General features: G+C 36.1%; 1 protein-coding gene across 1 annotated transcript in view; it reads right to left on the reverse strand.

The window, feature by feature from the left end:
• Nucleotides 1–279: 279 nt before the first annotated feature.
• SECISBP2L (SECIS binding protein 2 like) overlaps nucleotides 280–23880 on the reverse strand; it is a 50391-nt gene continuing 26790 nt past the window's right edge. Inside the window, exons 12-18 of the mRNA XM_012763527.2 lie at nucleotides 18905–19074; nucleotides 17964–18096; nucleotides 16060–16222; nucleotides 13872–14092; nucleotides 12747–12901; nucleotides 8411–8630; nucleotides 280–4570 (exon numbers count right to left, since the gene is read on the reverse strand). Coding sequence (XP_012618981.1) covers nucleotides 3888–4570; nucleotides 8411–8630; nucleotides 12747–12901; nucleotides 13872–14092; nucleotides 16060–16222; nucleotides 17964–18096; nucleotides 18905–19074 — 1745 coding nt within the window. The 3' untranslated portion in view covers nucleotides 280–3887. The remainder of the gene's footprint in view (nucleotides 4571–8410; nucleotides 8631–12746; nucleotides 12902–13871; nucleotides 14093–16059; nucleotides 16223–17963; nucleotides 18097–18904; nucleotides 19075–23880) is intronic.

Consider the following 23880-nt stretch of genomic DNA (forward strand, 5'->3'; position numbering starts at 1 on the left):
CCTGGCTGAAAGGAACTAGCATAAAAAGAAGGAACCTATAGGAGCCTTCTCCTAATGCCAGGATGGTCTCTAGCTAGATGCCTAGGCCCATGCTGCAGATCACAACCACCATCCCAGATGGGGATTTTTATTCATAACTCCCTCCTGCAGATTTTACATTCTTTTTAGTAAACCTATGCGAGTACGGTGCAATACTAGGAGCTAGACTTTTCTTTTTTCTCTATCCCACACATTGGGCAAATCATGAATTCTTTAAATATCTATTCTGAAATGACAGACTTCATTTCAATAATCATTTTATTAGTACAGAAGAATCCCCACTAGTATTTACATAGTGCAAAAAAGCTGTTATTACCCCCCAAATGTGATATAACAATTATCCTTCATACAGCAAAAGGACAAGATGAAAATCCCTTCATGTTATAACTCATACTAATTTTGCTAGTTTTTTATTAGAGCATTACAATCAAGACATTAAACTATAAATCCATGTGGTATATTTAGAAATTAAATTATAAAATAATACAAATACTTTTAAGGTGTGATGTGCCAACAGTTTAAATTTTTATCAATTAGGATTCAGATTTCAGATTAGGCAAACAGTTTGGTTGATTCTGTGATGTGTGTAAAGGTTGGAAGGGACAAGAGAGGAGGAAGGTATCTGTAAATAAATTATTTCACAGAAAATTTTTTAAATCAAATAAAGATAATTAAGTTTTTAAATGGATTAATGTTCTAACCTGTTGGCACAACGTACAGAAAGTACTTACATGACAAGGGTGGTTTTTTTTAAAGCAAACAGCAGCTTTACAAACAGTAATACTTCTTTATACACACATTAAAGTAACAATGTGTTAAGATTTAACAGTTTTATGTTAAAGAGTTGAAAATGAATGTAGACTTCACTATTCATTTGCACATTGCAATTCCCACCCCCCTCCACCCCCAGCTTATTACGAAATCATCAAGTACATTATTTGGATATTAATTTCTCAATATTTAAACTATGTGAATTCCTTTTGACTAATTCTTTTCCAAATACTGGAAGCATATAAAATACCATCTCTGCAAAAATGACCTCCAGTCAAAGCCTGTAAAAACTTTCAATGTATAACACACATTATTTTTCCATGTTTAGTCAAAAGAAATATATTACATCATTTATAAACATTTAAACCAAAAATTAAGCTAATATGAACATGTGTCTTTTGAGAAGTAATCTTCACAGCAAACAAATCTACTGAAGCAGAAATCTAATTTTGAGTGTAATTCATATACTTATATACTGAAATAGAAATCTATTATTATTGCCAGTAAAACAACCTCTACACACTAACAAAAAAAAATTCACTAAGGTTTTTATTTCTTGTGATGAACCATTACTCTTACCATCGAATCTCTTTCTAGGTATCCAAAGAGCCAACCACACCTACTTCCAGAAAAAACAAAAACAAAAAAAATACCCCCAAAAACACTTTGCTAATTTTCACAATTCCTCCAAAGCCTGTAATTCAATATAAACAAATTCTAAAATTTATTTAAAGGAAACACATTATAAAGATATTAATACTTATTCAAGCATATTCTCAAAATAGTAGCATTTCCTTTAATAAATCTTGGGTTGTCCTCTAGAGGTGACCTGTCTCATATAAAAAAAGGCCATGGTCCCTTGGATTTGCTGGCAGAAGAGGTACTGCATATATGAGGGCATTTATTGAACATATAAATGGACATTTCTGAAGTCTATAGCAAAATTAATTTATTGGTGTTTTGAAGATTCCTCAACTTCTCTTTTGATACAAATGTCAAAAATCTAAAAGGACGATTCATGTTCAGAAGAGATAAAAAATATAAGAAACCTTTGAAAAGCCATTACCTCAAGGTCAAGAGTTATCTGAATCACTGACATCAAGCAAAGGAAATTTACACCATAAAAAGTATGAAAAGTTTTTAAATTCATTTTAAGATTGTCAGTAGTTCAAAACCTCTATCATTTCTTTAAACCAACTAACACTTCCAAATGTGTAGAGACAGTAAGATCTGCCACATATAAACCCATGATTATTATTTTAGAGGCTTCATTCCTTACATGCTGTGTTCCTTTAAGAAATGGATAATTAGTGCCTAGGAAGTCTATACTGGAGAACAGTTTAGACAGGACAGTATAATAATGTCCCCTTTTGGCACAGTAATAAAGTTGATAAACTGACATTTTCTACACAGCAATGCTCCTAAATTTTCACAATTCACAAATACAAAATCATCAACCAAGAATCTAATCTCTCCAGTAATTAAATGCCAGCATTACAAACATCAAAACTAGCACAGTAGTCCCAACTGAGTTCAGTAAAGAATCAGCCCAATTATTCTCCCCTGCCTCGGTGAGGCAAAGGCCTGCCCCATTTACCAGGGCAGGGAAAATACCCCTCCCTTCTCATTTTTGTGCCTGCTTATGGGAGCCTGTAAGTGGAAAGCTGGCATATACACACGTGTGTGAGTGTGTTGGCCAGTTGTGGGGGGAAATTGGAGGGAAGATAGAAAATTAGATAATCTGTCATTCTCCCACCATTACATAAACTTGTAGAGGTTACTCAAATCCAGGGAGTGACTGACTAGCAAATAAAACATTTAGCTCAGTAAGTTTAATGTCTCCCAAGCAGATACACACATTCCTAGAGAAGGGCAGGGATAAATAATGGTGAATAGAGAATTAATACCTGTATAATCTGCATACTCTAAATCATCTAATAGTATCAGCACAATTAGAACAACTTTCTCTTTTCTTCTAAAATTTCCTCTTCTAAGCCTTGATTATCAAGATACACATTTCAAGTTGTGCAAAGTTCCTTTCCCTGACCTCCTGACAGTAATTATGACTGTTGCTACATGGAAGGTGCTCAAGGCTAGGAGCAAAACATATATATTTTTTAAAAAGTGAAACAATTTTGCACTCAGGACAAGTTTGGAAAGCCAATCAAATCCTTATCTCAAATCAAGAGGGTCCTGAACCAGAAGCATGCAAGAGAACACATCAGCATAAGACTTTGTTTCTGGATAGTTTACATGTAAGTGCGGCAGTCATACAATTGGTTAGTTATTCACCTGTCGAAATGTGCCTAACTTTATGTAAATAAGTCTATGTACAAGAGCATTCCTGAGGTAAGTAAGAAGCAAATATGAGACAGAACGTGGAAGGTCCTATCATGGGTGACTGTTCACTATTATAGACAACGTGTACCCTTTCCATAAATGAGGCCAGCCAGCTCTAATCTATCATAGTGGCTAGCCTAGGTTTTTGAGGCTCTGTTTTAGCCCATCACAACATTTATGGTTTACAATGATCAGTGACTTCTGAAATAAGTATTTGTGGACCAAATCAAAGTTGTATCAATTTTTTAACATAAAACACTCTGTGGACTTAGTTACCCTTAGCCTTTTGTTTTCTGATTCCACCCCCAGTTCTTTTATAAGGACCAAACAATTTTTTGGTCAAATTAGAGTGAAGGAGGTACAGTCTTGAAGCAAACATTGGTAACTGTTTCTATCCCCATAGAACCTTGATCTTTAGCTTTCAAAATGATTTTAAGTAGGCATTTACAATTTATTTTCTTTAAAACTTGGTCTTTTTTTTTTAATCATTATTTTCCATTATAAAATAAGTTGAAACAGATCTAGATTTTCAACAGTTCTTAGAAAGACACTTAGAAGCTAATTAAAAGTTAAGCTATATAGATCATAACAAAACACGTAAAAGCTACAAAAATATTTCTGTCAGGAATTAAATACATATATTAAATACTGGACAGTGCAAAATGTTGAGATGAAGCATCAAAGGTAATGGCTGCAACCCTTACACAGTTGGAGATGGACAGTGGATGTTTCCTGAGTTATATATTTTGGGGTGTAAAATTAGAATCAGAGTGCTCCTTGTCCACCGAGCTGCAGCTGCTGGGCTTCTGCTGCTCGGGACTGGCCTGCGGGTCAGCGGTCCAGGCCTCGCTGTTCACCCCCGGCTCCCGCACCTCGGGCGCCTCTGCTTCCTCTTCTCCACTCTGCTCTGCATTGTCTTCCTCGGAACCATTGAGGGTTTTTCCAAGCTGAAGGGTTTCCATAGTTCTCTGGGTCTCTGAGACCCAAGACTCAATTCTACTATTGAGCTGCACTTCTACAGATATGGGTTCATGAGTATAATCTTCCTCCTCCTCCTCATCTTCATCGTCCTCTTCTTCAAGCATGCCAGGGACAAGAGTGCTGGTGGTGCTGGTGATGGAGGAATTCAAGAGATCTCGGCAGCTGCCATCCAAAGAGCCAGTCTCCGTGCTCTGCTGTGAGGCCCATTCCAAGTCGTCTGGCTTCACTTCCTCTTTGTCGCTTGCTGTGGATTTCCCAGCATTTGCAGCTGAGGTAGTACTGCCTGTAGCCACTACGCATGGCTGCTTACCAACAGGGGTTGTGTCAAGTGGAAGTTTACTGGGTTTTTCAGAAGTGCTGTGCTTACAGGAAATCTCCCTCTCATTTTCTGATGTTTCCAGTCCATCTGAAGTTTCCACCATGTTTCTCCAATTTGTTTCTACAAACACGAGACAGATTTTTTTAAAAAACCAGAACACTGTTTCAGAATCAAGCAAATCTTAAAAAGCTCCAGAGTAAGAGGGAAGAAACAAAACACAGAAATTTGTTGGCTTAGCCACTGATTGGAAAAACTAAAAATTTAGTTTATTTAGTACTAGTTTAAATGTTATAAAGGGAAAAACAATTCTCAAAAAATGTACAGTCAATACCCGGGAGGCTGAGGCAGAAGGATCACTCGAGCCCAGGAGTTTGAGGTTGCTGTGAGCTAGGCTGACGCCACGGCACTCACTCTAGCCTGGGCAACAAAGCGAGACTCTGTCTCAAAAAAAAAAAAAAAAAAAAAAAAATGTACAGTCAAGATAAAGAATCAAGGAGGCAAAAATAAGTATGCTTCAGAAACCAAAAGAAAGAAACCAAAGAAACCAAAAGATCTTACACCAATAGGAACTCAATGGTGTTCATATAGAAAAATCTGTGTATGCATGAAAATCAATGAATTGTCTAACTTCTTTGTGCCCTAGAGGTGTACTAGATCCCACAACTTACAGATGGCAGAACAAAGATGTCCCACAAAAATAGTTCATGGGTTTGTACCACGCTCACTCAGCAAGTTATCTGAGTTATCTTTTGACCTGCAATGGGATATTTCTGTGTATTATGTTTTTTAAGGCAAAAGTAGAAAGATTTATCAAAAGCAGAATATACTCTTAAGAAAAGGCAGAGTGAAATGGCCAAAAAAAGGGCAAAAAAATGTATTATATAATACAATGATGATACTCTAAATTATTTTTAATGATAGAAAATCAGTTGAGCGTAAAAAAGGAATCAGTAAATACAGCTCTCCTACCCCTCTATTTTTTGATGTTTTAAAAATAAAAATCCCATTTTATTTACATTGTAGCTACTATTTGTATTTTATAGATATAATATTTTTATCAAGTTGTAGCAAACCTATTCACACTAATATATTCAACTAGATTATAACCCATGGACTATATACTGATACAGACCATATTTTGGGCACTTCAAGTCAGGACACATGGTTTGGAAAAAATTTTTCTTTCTTATAGTTATTCTTCAGGACTTGTGGAGGGACTTGTGGAACAAGTCCTTCCCACTCTCATTCATACCTCATGGAAGAAAATCTCCTCCTCCTATGTTCTCATTCTAAATTAGCATAGTCTCAAAGCAGAAGAAACCTTATAGTAATCCTTGATCTTATCTTTCTCCCTTACTATACTCCTTTATTACACTGAAGTCATCACTATACCATATCACCTCTAGCTCAAAAATTATTAAATCTGGGTACTACAGCCTTAGCTCAGGCCTTCTTTTTCTTGTTGTACATTTGTAGTATCTTCCTAACTGGTTTTGTGAATTAATCACACCTTTGTCTAACTGGCTCTCTATCACCCTGAGACAGGATCCAAACTCCACAGCTTGGCACAGCCAAGATGTTCATGATCTGGCCCTTATCTGTCTTTCTTTCTTTCTTTCTTTCTTTCTTTTTTTTTTTCCTTATCTGTCTTTCTGGTCCTATTTCATTCCAACCACCAGCTATGCATTCCATGCTCGGTGTCACTCTGAATTCTCACTGCTCCCTGAAGTCATAGCATAAGTTATGCTCTCTGTGTAAGAAATGTTTTCCTCCTTTGTCCTTCAGATTCCTACTCATCTCATCTTGATAACCACCCTTTTTTTCTTTTTAGAGACAAGGCCTCGCTCTGTCACCCAGGCTAGAATACAATGGCACAATCGTAGCTCACTGTAACCTTGAACTCCTGGGCTCAAGTTATCCACCTGCCTTGGCCTCCCAAGTATCTGGGGATACAGGTGCACGTCACCATGCATGGCTAATTTTAACATTTTTTTGTAGAGACTGGGTCTTAAACTACTGGCCTCAAGCAATCCTCCCTAACCTAAACTCCCACAGTAATTTTTACATATATAGTTCAAAAGCACTTGCTTTGTGTTTGCTGCTTCACCCCATCATCCCTCCTCACTCCCACTACAGCTCATCTCTATTTCCCTATGATTGGTATATAGTTAAGTGCCAGGGGGAAAAAGACTATTAAGTGAAATTTTTCATACATATAATTATGCAAAAAAAAAAACCTGCTAAAATTTTGCAGAAAAATTTTTACAGATTGTATATGCATTTACATTTTTTTCTAGTTTTTTTCTAAAGAGAAATCTGAGGCCCAGAGATTAATAAATTATATCTAAAACCCCAAAGCAGAGTATGGAAACACCAAGGCTTTAATCTTTGAACACTTGAGATCTGGTGCCTTTTGAAAACATCTTTTAAAAGTATGAGAGCTTCTTTTCGTACTACTTTCCTTTATATGTGCCCAAATGAAGATTATCTGTCACTCTGTCGTTCGCCCAAACCCACAGCTTTATGGATTTATCTTACATTTTGCCTTTGAGACCTAGTACTTCACTATATAGAGAGAGGATTGATCTCATTTACATAGTTAGCACTTTCTCTTGATCTTCTTTATTTTCAACTAGTATCATTTCAGCAAAAGAAACATACCTACCTCTAAGCCAGTACCATCTTTCCACTTCCACGACCAACAATTTCCTAAAGGCCCATGACAACCTTTTAATTGCCTCTGGTCTAGAGCTTTATCAGAAGCATTCCAAACATCTAATTACAATCACAGGCAGGAAGGCCAGGAAAGGGAGTGTAGGAAGAAAATGAGGACTCACTGTTTTTACATGTTAAATTTTAGGTAGCAAGAAGCTATTTGGCAAACTTTCAGTTTAAAAAGAGAAAGGAACAAGGAGCCAAAGGAGGTGGCTATGCTATTTAAACAACAACAATAATAATAATAAAAAAAACAAGAAAGACAGAAAGAGGGAGGGAGAGAGGGAGGGAAGAAAGGAAGAAAAAAGAAGAGGAAGGAAGGGAGGGAGGGAGGGAGGGAGGGAGGGAGGGAGGGAAGGAAGGAAGGAAGGAAGGAAGGAAGGAAGGAAGGAAGGAAGGAAGGAAGGAAGGAAGGAAGGAAGGAAGGAAGGAAGGAAGGAAGGAAGGAAGGAAGGAAGGAAGGAATCAGAATGAATGAATGAATGAATGAATCAGAATCTAGATCAAGAAAGAGGAGAACTAAGAGTTCAAAGTTTTACAGAAACAAGGCAAGGAAACTACTAAAATGTAGACTGCAGTAAATGTTAAACATTAAACATAAATACTGTTTTTAAGTCTGTATCTCTTTTTGACTACAATCAGATTTAACTCAAAGCAAATGGCACATGTGTAGGTTTTACAAGCTTAGACTGAATAGTGTACAGGTTTTTACTTAGTAAATATAAAATTTTAATAACTAAGTACTAAATACTAAAGTATTAGAACTTTATTCTAATAATAGATTATTATATATTATAGATTATAATGATAGATTATAATAATATAGATTATATTATAATTATAATAGATTATAATAATAGATAATAAATAATAAAGTTTTAATTTTATTAATAACTAATAACTAAATACTAAATAAGTATTAGAACTTTCTAGTATTTACTTAGTGTTAGGTCCCAAGTATAGTGTGTTTTGCTTTTTAAATCCCTTGAGACTTTTTTTATTTTAAGATTTTGGAAATGTGATTAAATTCCAGGTTCTCACAAGAAGTCTTAGTCCCAAATATTCTCCTAATTTTTAATGGACATCTTTAATGCAATGTTTTATACCAAAATTTTGAGCAGGGCTTGAATAATCAAGAATAAAGATAAAAACAAAGGGTAGAATGGAAAATCATTTCTAAAATAATTTCAATCATTTAAATTATTTCATAGTTTAAGTCGTTTAAAATGGTATTTAATGACTTACCATATTCCTTTTCATTTACTTCAGAGATGGGCTCAGAAATAACACTGCAGAAAGAAATGGCACTTGCTGCAGAGGGATTCCGAGAATGTCCCATGTGGTGTGGTACCTTTTTCACATTCTTTAAAGCTTCCTCCGCCTGCTCTTGTTCCATTGCGGCAACCATATCCTTATACGCCTTTCTGGCTTCCTCCGTGAGTTCTACTAACTTATTAAACAGGCTCTAAAAAGAAAGAGAGATTTTGATTAGTCTATGTTTTGTTACACTTTTTATTCCTATTATTAGCAATACATCTGTCTACTGTTTGCTTCAGGGGCAGCTGCGCTTCAATCAGGACAAAATCCAAGTTGTATCCAAACCACAGAATCTTCTAAGATACTCTATCACTTACATATATTGTTTACTTAATTCTCAAAAGTCTGAGGGAATTTCTTGATTCTAACACTAGTCACTAAACGTGACATATTAAAAGCTCTTGCAAAGTTTATCGATTTGACAAATGCACCCTCCTGTAGTGTCTGGCACTACAGATGGTATAAAGACGACTGGAACACCAACTCTGTTTTCAAGGAAACTTCTATGTGACCAGAAGGAGAAGAAAGGAGACAGCTGTAATTCAAGACATAATACCTTAAATGCCTTGAGAGGTACAAAGTGTTAATGGCTTTTAAATACGGCATCAAATCTAAACTGCTGGGCATCATCACTGAGAAATTCATGAAGGAAGATGACGCCCGATATAAATCTTGAAAAAGGTACAGTTCTGAGGGGTGAAGACAGGGCATTCTTAGCTAGACATGCAAAACCATAAATAATGGTATAAACGTAAGAAAAGTACAGGCTTATTTGGGGAGCAGTGAATGATCTTATTTGGGTTACAACATAAGAGAAGGAGTATATGCAGGATGATGTCCAGGGGGGATGGGGAAGATGGCAGTCTCCAAAGGAATTAAAAGTTCTCTGTAATGTTCACTTGCTGGAAGAACTTGAAGACAACCAAAATGAAGTCAGTGCTGTGATGGAGAGCTAGGTCCTTGAAGGTGATGAAAATAGAGCACAAGATAGACAAGAAGCATGGATATTAAGCCAAAGGCAAATTATAAAAACAGAACATAGAGACTGGAAGTAAAATGTTGAGCTAAGTAACCAGAAGTTCCTCTGTCAGTGAAACAAAAAATATGAAATAAATAATTTCAGTGCTATGGGTATATTAAGCATACTCATGTTTAATAAAATGGCAAAATTCACATTAAAGTTGTACTTCAGTGACTATGATATCTAACAATGACCGAAGAAAATTTAAGTTTACACAGCCACCTGAAGGACTTTACAACAATACTTTTAGTGGCTCCTATGTCATCATTCAACAGTATTCCAATGCTATTAAATGTCTTGACTTAGTACCACAATGCAACACACCCACAACATCAAGTAAAGAATTTCAACTGGTAAACATGACTGTAAGAATTTGTTTAATTTTATATATAAAATTATGTTTTCAGTCAATGGAAGAAAAATACAGCACAATTTTGTTTCTTCTTACCAAGACATTGTCATTAAACCACTTCGGGACCGCGCTCACTGGCCAAGAAACCTTGCCCACAGCCGGCACTCACAGTCCGCCCGATAGTTTGTGCTGTGCATTGACGACGGGTCCGTTTTGCTCTTGTGTGATGAGGAAAGCTTTAAAGCACTGAAAGCTTATTTTACTTTACAGGCAGCTTTACTTGGAGTGTAAATCAGAATAGATAACATAGACATATATGTTTTCATTACGTTATTATTTAAATGTTCACAATTTTATTCTGATAAATGAAAAATTAGAAAAGTCATATCACGGCTGTTGGCTAAAGTTGCCGTGCGCATTCATCTGTGGCTATGGACTATAGTTGATACTGGTCCCGAAGTGGCTAAGTATAAACCTTAAGATGAAAGCATGGCAAAAAGTACCACATTCCTATGGAATAACATGTGTCTGAAAATTAATCTCAAGAGAAAAAAACGTAAGTAACATCCTTTATCCAGCTGCAGTTTAAAATTGTTTAAAGTAGCAGGCACAATAAAAAATGTTGCAAATTGTGTTGACTTTTGAAGAGGGGTGGGTACTGACTACTAGTAGTATCAAAAATATATTCAGGATTTATTTATTTTTAAAAGGAGGAGAGTAGATTCTGTTAAAAACAGTCCCTCTGTGTTACATATAACCTACAAATACTTGTTTGCAGTGTTTAACAAATTACGCATTTAAGTGAAACCAATAAAAAGAAGATAAGCATATAGATATGTATGTAATTTTAAGATTAACATTGGTTTTACAATATAAATAAGAGAGAAATTGTTAGGAATAAAAGAATATAAGGGAGGTGAAGAAAAAAATTGAAGGGAAAGGGTAGGATCAGGGAATAAAAAGCCTTGAATGTGAGAATAAGGATAGGAAGCCTAATTCTAAGGTTAGTTTTATCAGAAGGTAAAATAACTTAGATATACTACCACATTATTGTGAATGGAGACACTTGATAATAAATCACTATTTTTAAAATTTCCATTTTAAGGATGTATTTTGATTTAAATAATAATTTACCTACCTCAAACAATAGAGAGCAAGTTTAAAAATGTGCAAATAAAACTGGCAAGCAATTTATAATATAAAACCATACAAAGAAACTAACATACACAATTCAGGAAGAAGCCAATACAATTAAAAACAAACATGTGTCCACTCTTACTGATCCTGATCCCATTAATAGTGAACAAAAAGGAAGTACATTTTTATTAGGTGTCTTTACATACGACCCTTCTTTTCCACCAAAGTATTTATCACCAAAATTCTCATGTATAGTTTGACACAGAAGGTAGATATACATGTATCACACAATTCACTCAAAAACATGGGCTGGGTGCAATGGCTCATGCCTGTAATCCTAGCACTTAGGTAGGCTGAGGTGGGGAGGAACATCTGAGGCCAGGACTTTGAAAACAGCCTGGGCAATAGCTAGACCCCACCTCTATAAAAAAAATAGAAAAATTAGCTGGGCATGATGGTGCATGCTTGTAGTCTCATCCTCTCAGAAGGCTGAGGCAGGAGGACAGCTTGAGCCCAGGAGTTTGAAGTTGCAGTGAGCTAGATGATGCCTGGGCAACAGAATAAGATCCTGTCTCAAAAAAACAAACAAAAAAACATTTTTCACCTGCATACTCTCAAGTAATGTGAGAGGTATCAGGGATACAAAGACAAGGGGCCTGCCACCAAAGAATTGACAGTTAAAGGGAAAGAAATATACATGAACTACTGCAAGGCAGTGTGCCATGCTCACGAAAAGCATGTGCTATTGCAGAAGCAGATATTAGTTATATACTCATAGTTATATACTCATATACTCATATAGTTATATACTCATAGAAGAGTAGGTGGATAGATAATTTCATGGATGGTGGGAGAGAAGCTGAATGGATGGCAGGGGGTGTATGCAGACATGGTGACTGGACAAGTAAGGCCACTTTAATTTATAAAAGTGGTATGGATAGGAAGAGAGAAAATAGTTCATCAATGATACCACAAAGTACTTGGGAATTAACTTCATAAAAAAGTCTTAAAATGTCATAGCTGATGAGCATTACCCTAAATTTCAGCTGATGTAGTGATTTATCACAATGCAATGAGAAAGATTATACATTACAGGTTTTACCAGTATTCTTCTCCTTTGTATATGCCTACCATTGCTGCCCGATGCATCTGTCTACTCCAATGACCTAAAGTTGTCCATCAAAAAGGGCAAATAAGGATGTCTGACATGGTTCAAAGAACTTGTTTGCTGGCTTACCCAAGAGCCTCTAAATGAATAACCTTTCTATTATCAGCTCCTATAGACAAAGCTCTGTATTAGCAGGCTTCCAGAAAGAGAGGAAAGTATCATGGGTACAGAACCATTGTGACAACTGATTAAGGAATTTCATTTTCTAAAAGAAAATCCCATCCAATTAAAGGATTCTTTTCTCTCTTGATAGCTATAATACCCATCATAGACTGAAGAAATTATTTTACCTTGCATAATAGCAGATATCTTTAACCAGCAGTAAAATACATTATCAAGTCCTATATAGTTGAGCCCGGAAGAAAAAAAAACACCTCGGGCAAAAATAGGAACTAAACACTTTTCAAAATGCTGTAGGATCAACCTACGTAAATGTTTTTTCACTGCTAAAAAGGAAATGCAATACTCAAAAGTCATCAACTTACTCCTTCGAATGCTTAAACATAACACTGGCATATGTCAACAGAAAATGCGCTATTTGGGGAACGTGTGGGAGAGTGACAGAGTGTGTCTTCTAAAGTCTTACCTCAGCACCAAAGTAGTTGAAGATCCCCACTACGCTAACAGGAACCAGCTTGTTCACACAACGACCTAGAGCTTTTCTTCCAAGGGCAAACACAAAAGGAATTTCTTGTTCCCGTGCCATGGCTATAACATTATAGAGAGCCTCATCCAGGCCACCTGAGAAAATCAACACATGTAGAGGTTTAATTTAGTTATTTCCTAAATGGAGCTAATCTAGTGCCCAACGGCTATAGCATAAAACATCACAGCAAAGTATTTTATGAATGCTTGGAGCACTAAGCTGTTACATGCATCATCCTGTTTGAATGTGTACTACATATGGATATATACATGTATTTTCTTTCTCCCCAATTAAATTCCAAATTACCTCAAACCTGGTCTATTTTTCTCTCCACAGGGATTAACACAGTAATAACCAAATTCATTTTAACAAACATTTATTATAAGGAAATTAATTAGTGGCTGATTCCTTTTCTCAGTCTTTGAGCTCATGTAGTGACTTATCACAATGCAATGAGATAGATTATACATTACAGGTTTTACCAGTATTCCTCTGCTTTGTATATTTCTACCATTGCTACCTGATGCATTGGTCTACTCCAATCACCTAAACCTGTCCATCAAAAAGAGCAAATAAGGATGTAGGAGATAGTTAAAAGAACCTGTGTGCCGGCTTACCCAAGAGCCTCTATATGTAACTACTGGTTTCTGAGAGACAAATCTCCACCATAAGCATGAGTAGAACCCTTTATCTTTTTTCTAATTTTTTTTAGGAAGAGAGACACATCAAATGAAGGTAATACAAAAATTTTAAAAGCAGAATGTATTTGCAGAGTTAAAGAAATGTACTCTGATTAGTCCCCACTCTGATCACAACAGACAGGAGCTCAACTGAAATCCTTCACTAAGAGTCCATACGTGAGGCTTTTCTTTACAACCCAATCTCTATTATACTACTTAAGTTCAGGTAGCAAAAGATTTCATTTTCTTTTCTCATGCTCAATATTTTGTTTCATACCTAAACTCTGCTGAGAAAGAAACATGGCTTATACTTTATCTTCACTGTATATCCTATAAGTATTAAAAAAAAAAATACCAAAACACTTCAAAAGCAAAAAGTACATACCTTTTGACTGGATTTTTTCACAGTTTGGAGAAATTATAACACACTTGATCTTGTTTAACTTCATATGTTTGGTCACCTCTCTTAGACCCATAACCAGCCGTCTCCTTGCTTTTGCTCTTACAGGGTCCTTTTGGTAGATACGTTCCTGGAAACTGACAAGCTCTTGGAGAAGAAGAGTCACACATTCATCAATCTCTTTACAAAGAACCTGATTACAATACCTGTGAAGGAAACCAAAAATGGGTAACTTTATCCTATAGTTTTAAAACTACCTTAAGAAAATACCTTTAAGAGAAAATATATCCAGGAAGAAGTTTTCATAAAAAGTCAGGTCTTTAAAACTTCTTAAATCCTTCAGTCAGTAGGAAAAACATAACAGTGATATAAACTGTCGTTGTTTCCGAATTTCAACAGACTGGCTTTTATGTAAAGGATAGGTTAATCTCAGGAAAGTGCTATCTAAACCCCCAATTGTTAAATTCCTGAGGATATGTATCAAATGTTAGCCTACTATTAGATAAAAACAGACATTTTTGGTAAAGAAATATAAAGGTATCTAATTCCAATGAAAACTCTAGATGCTTCTAGTAGGAAACAAATATAATTTCTAACAGAATATCCTAATAACAATTCATCCTCTGAGCTCAGAAACTCTCTAGATCAAGCATCCTCAAACTATGGCCAGCAGGCCACATGCAGGCCGCCTAGCATATTTATCCGGCCCTCGGGGTGTTTTTGCAGATGCTGTCTGTCCTGCTTAGCGGCCAACTCGTCCCGGGCCCACTGTTAGAGAGTCTAACAGTCTGAGAGATAGTAAACTGGCCCCCTGTTTAAAAAGTTTGAGGACCCCTGCTCTAGACACTGGCTTTCTCAACCATAAAAATGAGTTAGTTAAGATGACCTCAATAAATAAACTGAAGCCAAAATGAAAGGCCTTGAGGTGAAAGTCTCATGCCTTTATATCAGACAAAGCTCCTGAGTGAGGCTCTCTGTAGCATTATGTATGGCTATAATGTGAAACACAGAAAGGAAGTAAGCATGAGACCATTGTGGTAATTTCTGGGATAAAGAAATCATCCAAGTACACTTCTCCTTGTACACTCCATCTTTTTTAGTTTTTATCCGTCATCTCTACCATAAGCAGGTACTCAACAAGGAGAATTGGTATAATTTCTAATCTAGGAATAATCAGGTAAGCTAATTTCTACTTCTAAATAACATTATATAGTGAAAAAATCTATTCCTGCTCTTCTTTAGTGCAAAAAAATTGGAGAATTTTTTTATGTTTATGTGAAAATGCTTAAATAATTACAAGCGTGAGACATACCAGACAGATTGAGGAAAGCATAAAGTATACAACATTAAAGAATGCAATCAAAGAAGAGAACATCCAAAAATACAATTTTCGTCATTCTTTTTTTCTTTCAAGCTATTTATTTCATATATATGTAACATTTTATTCCCCAAACATTTCATTTGCTCCACATCTGTTATTTGATATTTAATTAACTTCTTAAAGCTAGGCGAGAAGTATTTGCTCAAAAATAATGGTAAGGAAGAGGAATAAAACACACCAATGTGGTTTGGACTCGGATTATACTTTCACCCTGGGATTCTTTCATATATCATTTTTAAAGGTAAAATTAATTCGTCTACATAAAAGTTAAAATCCTGCACAGCAATAACTGTTAGTTATTCATAGATGGGGTATTATATTTTGTAATCCTCTAATTATCTTGATTCTAAAACTTACAAACATTTGCTTAAAAACAAAGAGCTTTATATTGTAGGCTCCTTTCACATAATGGGGTACATAAACCTGTTATTAATTAGTTAGAGTGGTTTTTTGAAGGGCCAGTAATATAAACAAAAAGGCAAAAGGCATTTGGAGGGGGGAAAACTCATGGTATGACATTTTATATATGAGTCCAGATTTCTAGAATAGAAACACTAGCTGCTGTAAAGAGAATATATTCGTGGTCAAATCACTTTCATATGACCACTGACAGCTGGCAGAAGGCAATGCTTTACATGAAATAAAACCAGCTGTTAAATAAAGTCTGAAAGAACTTAAAGATCTTTGGTGTTTTTTCTGCTCAACTCACTGTGTAACAATGGCAATACTAAATTCAGAATTACAGTCAAGATTCTTAAACTATACAACCTCAATAATGAGTATAAAACTTACTCTCTAAATCTTTTGCTGTGGATTTTGGTTATTGTTGAAGATGCCATTGGACTGCCTATTCCAGAGCTAGCAGGAGAGCCTTGTGACACGGGTGTCATACAGTACGGAGAGTTCTGACTTGCTGGAGAGAGCGAAGTATCACTGGGCATGCTCAGTCCAGTATCTGTGGAGAGGGGGGGTGAGAGAAAGAATTTAGAAACTTCGAATGCTGAAATGCTCTATATTGAACAACACAATTTAGAATGGCAGTTGCTTTCTGGGTCATTTCCAAATTCTCCAGAAGCTAACAAGTTGGGCATTTTTCATGTCACCAATAAATATTTTCCATAAGCTACAAAAATGAAGTTTTCCTATTATTTATTAAAATATACTCTTAGTTGGGTGCAGTGGCATGTACTTACAGCCTTAGCTATGCAGAAGGCTGAGATAAGGAGGATCACGGGAGCCCAGGAGTTTGAAGCCAGCCTGGGCAACCTAGCAAGACCTTGTCTCTTTAAAAAGATATATACAGATAGATAGATAGATACTCTTAAAAAAATCAAGCACAGCCCAGATGTCTCCACAGAGGAGATGAGAGAAGACCAAATAATCTAAAGCATGTATTCCTAGAGGATTTAAACGAAATAAAAAAGACCTGCACCTTTTTCGAGATCATGTTACCCATCTCCTTCATTTCTATTTTTCTACCGAGTTCTTAGAAATCATTTTTTTTTATTGTCTAAAATTCCCACTGTTGTGGGCCATGACAAATTCTACCTTGCTCATTCTTTCCATACCACTACTGACTTTCCAGGTACCACAATGGTTTCTCTATCATTTGGTCTTTCCTTCTGTGCTCAGGGAGCCACATATTTATATGCCATCTCTTGACACTACCATCTCCTTCATTCAGTTATTGCTTCTTTCCTAAACAGCTAAACTCAAGAAATGAGTTCATAATTGTATATCCAAACAATGTTACTCATGTGTCTTCTCATCTCCCTACCAGACTGTAAGCTCTCTGACTGCAAGACCTGTCCACTATGTACCTTTAATGCATCCCCCCACCTCCCCACTCCCACACTAGTTACTAAAATGCAAGTGGTAGGTGTTCAATAAACATTTGCTGAATGAATGGATGGATGGATACACCTAAATACAAGGAGAATCATATTACATTGAGAACAGAGAGAAATCCTAATCAAATATGTCCCATGTGGACAATCCTTAGAAATGCACTCATTTTTCTAAAAACAACGGAAAACTGCCACTTAATCTACGTGTAAATCAGATATAAATATATTGCAAAAAGTTGAGAAATACGTAACAGTAGAAAAGAGAGATACATGAGTAATATTGTTTGGATATACTAGTATAAATATCAGAAGAAATCTGCAGTTTTGCTGAGTGACCAATTAGAATCATATGTGTTGGATACTTACTGTATGGAACTAAATCTTACTGACCAACTGGACTCTGCTTTGCAATTCTCAGTTCATTATGGGGTATATATTAATTCCACAAAAGCAAGAAAGAAAATCAACAAAAATGACTCAATGAAAAATAGCCTTATAAAGAAAGATAACCAATAGTGTTTTGGAGATAAAAGAAGACAAAATGAAAAGAATCATGACAGTTTTGGAAGAGACAATCATGTTTTAGTGAGATCTTAATTTTGAGGTTTTATACAAATTTAAGCCTGAAAAATGTCATAGACTACTATATAGTATCCCCTTTAACCTATCCCTATCAAAGCATCTTCAAAAGAAACTGCTCTCAAAAATAAAGAAATTTATATAAACTATGGAGAGCACATCCTCCAATTGGGAGTATAACGAGTGATGGCTTACCTAGAAATTAAAATACTCCAGACCATTCCATGAAAGGAGGACCATCCCATGAGAAGGAAAAGGGGACTTCCTTACCTTCCTGGGAAACAATCTCCTGCGGCAAATCATCAATAAAATCTAAGTGCATTTCTGTTGGTTCCTCAGATCCCAAAAGATTGTGGTCCACAGTTAAACGCCCCTTCTTTTCCTCTCTTTCTTTCAAAATAACCTAAAAGTCATACCAGTCTTTAATCACTGATCACTCTTCAACCAAGTACTGAATGATTACGATTGTATACTATAACTGAGGTGTAGTATGGTTCAGTTAAACACGGACATGAGGAGTTGAGCTGACCGGCAAAAAGGTAACTGTAATTTTAGGTACTGTAATTTGAAGGAAGTACCATATATGAAACAAAGGAAGGCAATTATGTTACAGAATATACAACTATCAAACCACATCTGCTTCATTCTCTAAATCCTGGTGACAAACTAGAGAGTTTTCCCAAAAATAGATGAATTCAAAAGTTTGGAAACCAGGTCATACATTTACATTTGGTTTATAGTTTTCAATTATTTGAACATGGATTATCTTTTTTATCCTCTAATAACAATAATGAGTTAAAGCAGATATTTTCCCGAATTTATAGATGAGAAAGATAAGGGTAAAAAAATTTCCTAAAACTACATATACAGCAAACTCTGAAGTTAGTACTTAAATCCAGGGTTTCTGATTCTTTGGGTCTAATGTTTCTGAATATTAAATGGTTAACTGATTTTTTTTCTTTTTCTTTAATACTTTAAGTTGCCTTTATTAATTGGGTTTTTTTTATAACCTTATAGAAAGAATTCATTTTCCAGGGCCTTTTTCCACTCAGAAAGACAGTCATGGTGCTGATGATAATCCTGAACTTCATATTAAGTAGTCATTATGAACATGCATTAGGCCTGTGGCTAAAACACCACGACTACTTTTGCAAAACAAATTTGAACCCTTATTTATCCTGTAAAATAAACATCTCCAAATTTTGGTTTACCTTTTTAAGTGCTGTGGGTCGTTTTAGTTTTGCAATTTCCTTCTCTTTTCCTTTTTTCGCTTTAGAGGAAGTAATGTCCACAGAATTAAAGGATGTCAAACAGGGCTGACTTTTTGTTAAAGGTTTTCTGTTAGTAGAGTCTTTAGTGTGAAAAGAAGCTGCAGTAACCACTAAAACAAACAAAAACATTAGTTTTACTATTATGGCCAATTCCACATACTTTCAAAATTTCCAGTAATAAACCTACAAAAACAAGAACATCCTCTTCCCATGGAAAAAACAGACACCATAAAAGTAGGAGCAGCACATGGCTATGCAGTGCCCCTCAGATACAACTTTCATCTACCTTTTAGCCTCTGTAAGATAAAGACTCATTTTTTGCAATTGGTCCTCAGTTAGAATCATCCTTCCTTTGAAATTTCAAAACTATGCACCTCTCCTTATTCCTATTTAATTTGCTATTCATCCTTATATAAAAGATATGTAGCCTATCACTCTTCTCCTCATTTCAGCGTCAGTGAAGAATGATGATTTTCCCTCATCAGCTGCATTCTCAGTACTATGCAACAATTCTTTTATGCTTGGTTGATAACCTCATTCTCCAGTGGCTACCATCAATCGTTTACCATCCTTACGTCTCCAATCGCAATCCTCTCATTCTAACGAGCTTTCCTGCCTGAGAAGATGCTATCCAACATAAACTTATAAAACCACCTGAAAAGAGGTGGTAGACATCCTTACTCCTATCCAAGACTCACCAACTACTGCTGCTCTTAATATCCCATATCAATTCCTCTACCATCTTGCTCTCCTATTCCCTTGCATCTTTCAGGTTCCTCCCTGACCTCTGACTCTTTTCTCTGACCTCCTCTAACAAGCCAAAATCTCCCCTATCTAAAAGAAACAAAAGAGTTAAAAAAAGGACAACCAACAAAACCCTTCCCTTGACTGGCTTCCCTTCAAGCAAAGGTACCATCACTCCCTTTCCTTCCCTGTGAAACTTCTGAACACTCTTTCTCTCATCGCCATTTCCCAAAATCATTACCATCTGGCCCCTGCCCTACCCACTTTCCTGAAACTTATTATTGTCAAGATCACATATAACATTGCAATCGCCTAGTAAAATTCACTGCATCTTCACTTTATTCTCATTTTCTTCAGTGTTTAGTAACAAGGACTACATCCTTTTCCTCAAAATTCTATTCTCACCTTCCGTGACATTACACTCTCTTACTCATACTCTTTCTCAAACCTATTTTTCTGGTTCTTCTCTCTTTTGTCTTCTAAATCTGAACATTCCAAAAGGCTTCATCCTTGAACACATTTTCCCTAATTTTTCTTTCCCCCAACCACCTTATTTCCACAGCTTCAACAATCCCTATTTGAAACTCACTAAGTTTCTAACCTGAACTACACATTCATAACTAAATGCTAAACAGGAAGCACCAGGATCTCCATTGCCAGCATCTAAAATATTAATAGGAACAGCCATCTGTTCTTCCCAACAAAATTCCTCTTCTATGATCCCTACCTTGTGTGGTATCATCGTAGCTCTTACCACTACCACAATCCTCCAGGCCAGAATTTGGATTCATCTTTGACCTGTTTCCAAACACTACCAATTCCTTTCAATCCTTTTTCATCACTATTGTACTCTCATCCTTTTCTTAAACTTCCCAATGGCTTTCTTTGTAATCAACACTTTCCAATTTTAAACACTGGTAATAGATGAGAGGTTAACCTTATTTCTATCTGTCAACAACTCTATTCCCTCTTCAAATGCTATCTTTTATGAAATCATTATAACACTTTTCCCATATCACCTTGTTGAAAGAAATCACACTTTCTTCTGTAAGCTCATAAAACTTTGCTGGTATCTTTCCTAAGACACAGCCATTTGATTACTTATTTAGACTATAAACTTCTTGACCAAAGGTATATCTTAATCACCCCTGTAATCCCAACAGTTCCTGACAGCATGTTTGCACATAGAATTACATTTGTATATATTAACATTTGGTAAATAAATGAAGTTGCATTAATGACAATAAGCCACTTGAAGTATCACAGGTTAATAATCTCTTCTCCACAATATTAGTTAATATTTATTAAGTGATTATTACCCACATACTCTAAGCACTTTACATGTATCATCTTATTTAATCCTCAAGGCAATCCTGAAGTAGGTACTATCATTACTGCCATTTTAATGTAAGGAAACTGAAGAAAAGAAAGGTTAAGTACCGTGCCAAAGAAATATATGGAAGAACAGGATTCGAACCCAGGCAGCTCGACGCCAAAGCCCCTGCTTGCAGCTACCAGGCCATACTACCTCCAGAACACTGCTAACTCTCAGTTTTATTACCTGTTTTTACTCGTAGTGAGACATTGCTGCTATTCTCCCCGTCTCAACAGCATATAACTCTAAATCTTAGTATACCCCCAATAGTATTTTTACTTAAGTTTCTCAAAGCGAACGTTTATAGCAGATGGATAACTAGCTGTAGGTTTAAATGCTTTGCACAAAGGATTAAAGTTACACAATTACTTATTTATTTATTTATTGTCTAACAAGTAACAGTCCCTTCACATAGTAACAGAAGAAACAGAAAATTCAATTCTGCCTCTCAGCAGTAGTAATTTTTACCGGTGCCTTTCCCTTTTCTTTGTCCTATTCCTCATTCCCTTAAAAAAAAAAAAAAAAAAGACTATGAAAAGAAATGAGGGAGCACAAAAGAACTGCTGAGCTCTAAATTTGACAAGGTTTGTTAAAATAGAAATTACTGTTTCAATCAACAGAAAGCCGGATTATTTTCCCATATACACACATAAGCCAGATTATTTTCTCATGTACACACATACACACACAATTTGATCAAAACATTCCATCAAACTTATCTGCCATTTAGCTTTACAAGGGATAATTTAACAGTTAAGAGAGCCGAATTACTTGTGATTTTTATTTCAACCTTTGGTGAAGAAAAAATTTGGTTGGTTCAAAGTGTATACCAACTGACATTTAAGCAGAGATCTGAAGAACCTGACGGAACAAACTATACTGACATCTGGGAAAAGAGCATTCCAGGAAAAGAGAAGAGCAAGCCCAAGGACACTTAGCTAGGATCACTCTGGGTGTGCGTGAGGACAACTAATGCAGCTAGCACAGAGTGCGTCAGGAGAGAACGGTGACGAGGACAGGGAGGTAAAACAGGGTCAGTTAAGATGCAACTCTAGTCAGGACACTGGCTTTACTCCAAGTGTAATGAAGACTTACTAGAGAGTTCTGAGCAGTGAAGTGATGTAACCCACTTAAATTTCTAAAAAATCATTCCTTTTAACATAGACAGGGGGTTAGAGATGATGAAAGGCAAATAGTAGCTAGGAGGCTACTACAGTAGTGTAATGATGGGGGCTACTTTGTTGACAGGAAAGGATCTGGTGAGTAGTTAGATTTTGAACATGTTTTGAAGACACAATTGACAGCATGTGCTGAAGGACTTGATATGGAAAGAGAAGACACATGGACAATTTCAAATTTTGTGGTTTGAGCTGACTTGGAAAAAAAATATATATAACTATTAGGCCATTCAATATGAAATGCCCAATTTCAAATGAAAAGGTTTATTATATTTCAAACAAGAAGCAGTATAATTAATCAAAGTATGTGCCTAAACTATCAACACAGTTTTGCCATCTTAATGGTAATTTGTTTATGTCAGCAGTAAAGAAGCCTGGAGACGAGCAAGTAGCAATGAAATCACCAAAGGCATTTTCCACAGCTTATTGAGAAATGAATATTTTTCCTTGCAAGAAGTGGTCCAAAGCCTGGAATAAATGGCAGCCAGTTGGTGCAAGGTCTGGTGAATACGGTGGATGACAGAGAGTTTCTAAGTCCAGCCTCTGTAGTTTGAGCAGCATTGTTTATGTGCATGTGGTCAAGCTTTGTCTTGCAAGAGGATTGGCCTGTCTCTGCTGACCAATCTTGGCTGCTTAACTGCAAGCATCCTCATCATTTTGTGCAATTTGTTGCAGCAGACATCCGCCATAATCGACTGACCAGGTTTCATGAAGATATAATGGAAAATACCAGAGCTGGACCACCAAACGGACATTAGTTTTTTTCTGATGAATATTCGGTTCTGAACTGTGTTTGGGCACTTCATCTTTATTCAATCATTGTGCCAAACACCTGGAATTGTCAAAAAGAATCCATTTTTCATCACACATAACAATATGGTATAAAAATCGTTCGCCTTTATGTCATGACAGCAAAGAAAAGCAAACTTCAAGATGATTCCTCTCCTGATGCTCGTTTAACTGACGCGGAACCCATCTATCCAGCTTCTTTACCTTGCTGATTTGTTTCATATGGTCCAGTATTGTTGCAATAGTAACATGGAACCTTGCTGCTAATTCACGTGAAGGTTGAGATGGATTTGCTTCCACTACAGCTTTCACCTCATCATTATCCACCTTGATCTCCGGTCACCCACGTGGCTCATTTTCACAATTAAAATCACCAGAATGGAATTTCTCAAACCATCAACATATTGTATGTTCATTAGCTACATCCTTCCCAAACACTTCAATTATTTTTGAGCTGTCTGCACTGCACTGGTTCCACAATGGAACTCATATTTGAAATAACACAAATTTTTGCCTTATCCAAGGTTTCACAAAAATTGCTATTAAAAAAAATTTGAAAGATAATCACAAGCCAAACCATGTATTTGAAAGAGCAAGGATATACTTTCACAATAAAAATAAAAACAAGGAGTGTCAAAGTGAAATATCAAGAGATATCGACTGTCATACTTAGTACTTAAGGAAACTGGACATTTCATACTTAATAACCTAAATTTATAATTAACAATATCCAAAATATATTACCGGAGACAGACACACAGAGGAGAAGGCTGGTGAGGAAGGAGGCAGAGATTGGAGCAGCACAAGCCATGGAAGGCCTGTAGCCTCCA

The sequence above is a fragment of the Microcebus murinus genome, chromosome 6, assembly GCF_040939455.1.
Source record: "Microcebus murinus isolate Inina chromosome 6, M.murinus_Inina_mat1.0, whole genome shotgun sequence".
NCBI classification, from domain to species: Eukaryota; Metazoa; Chordata; class Mammalia; order Primates; family Cheirogaleidae; genus Microcebus; species Microcebus murinus.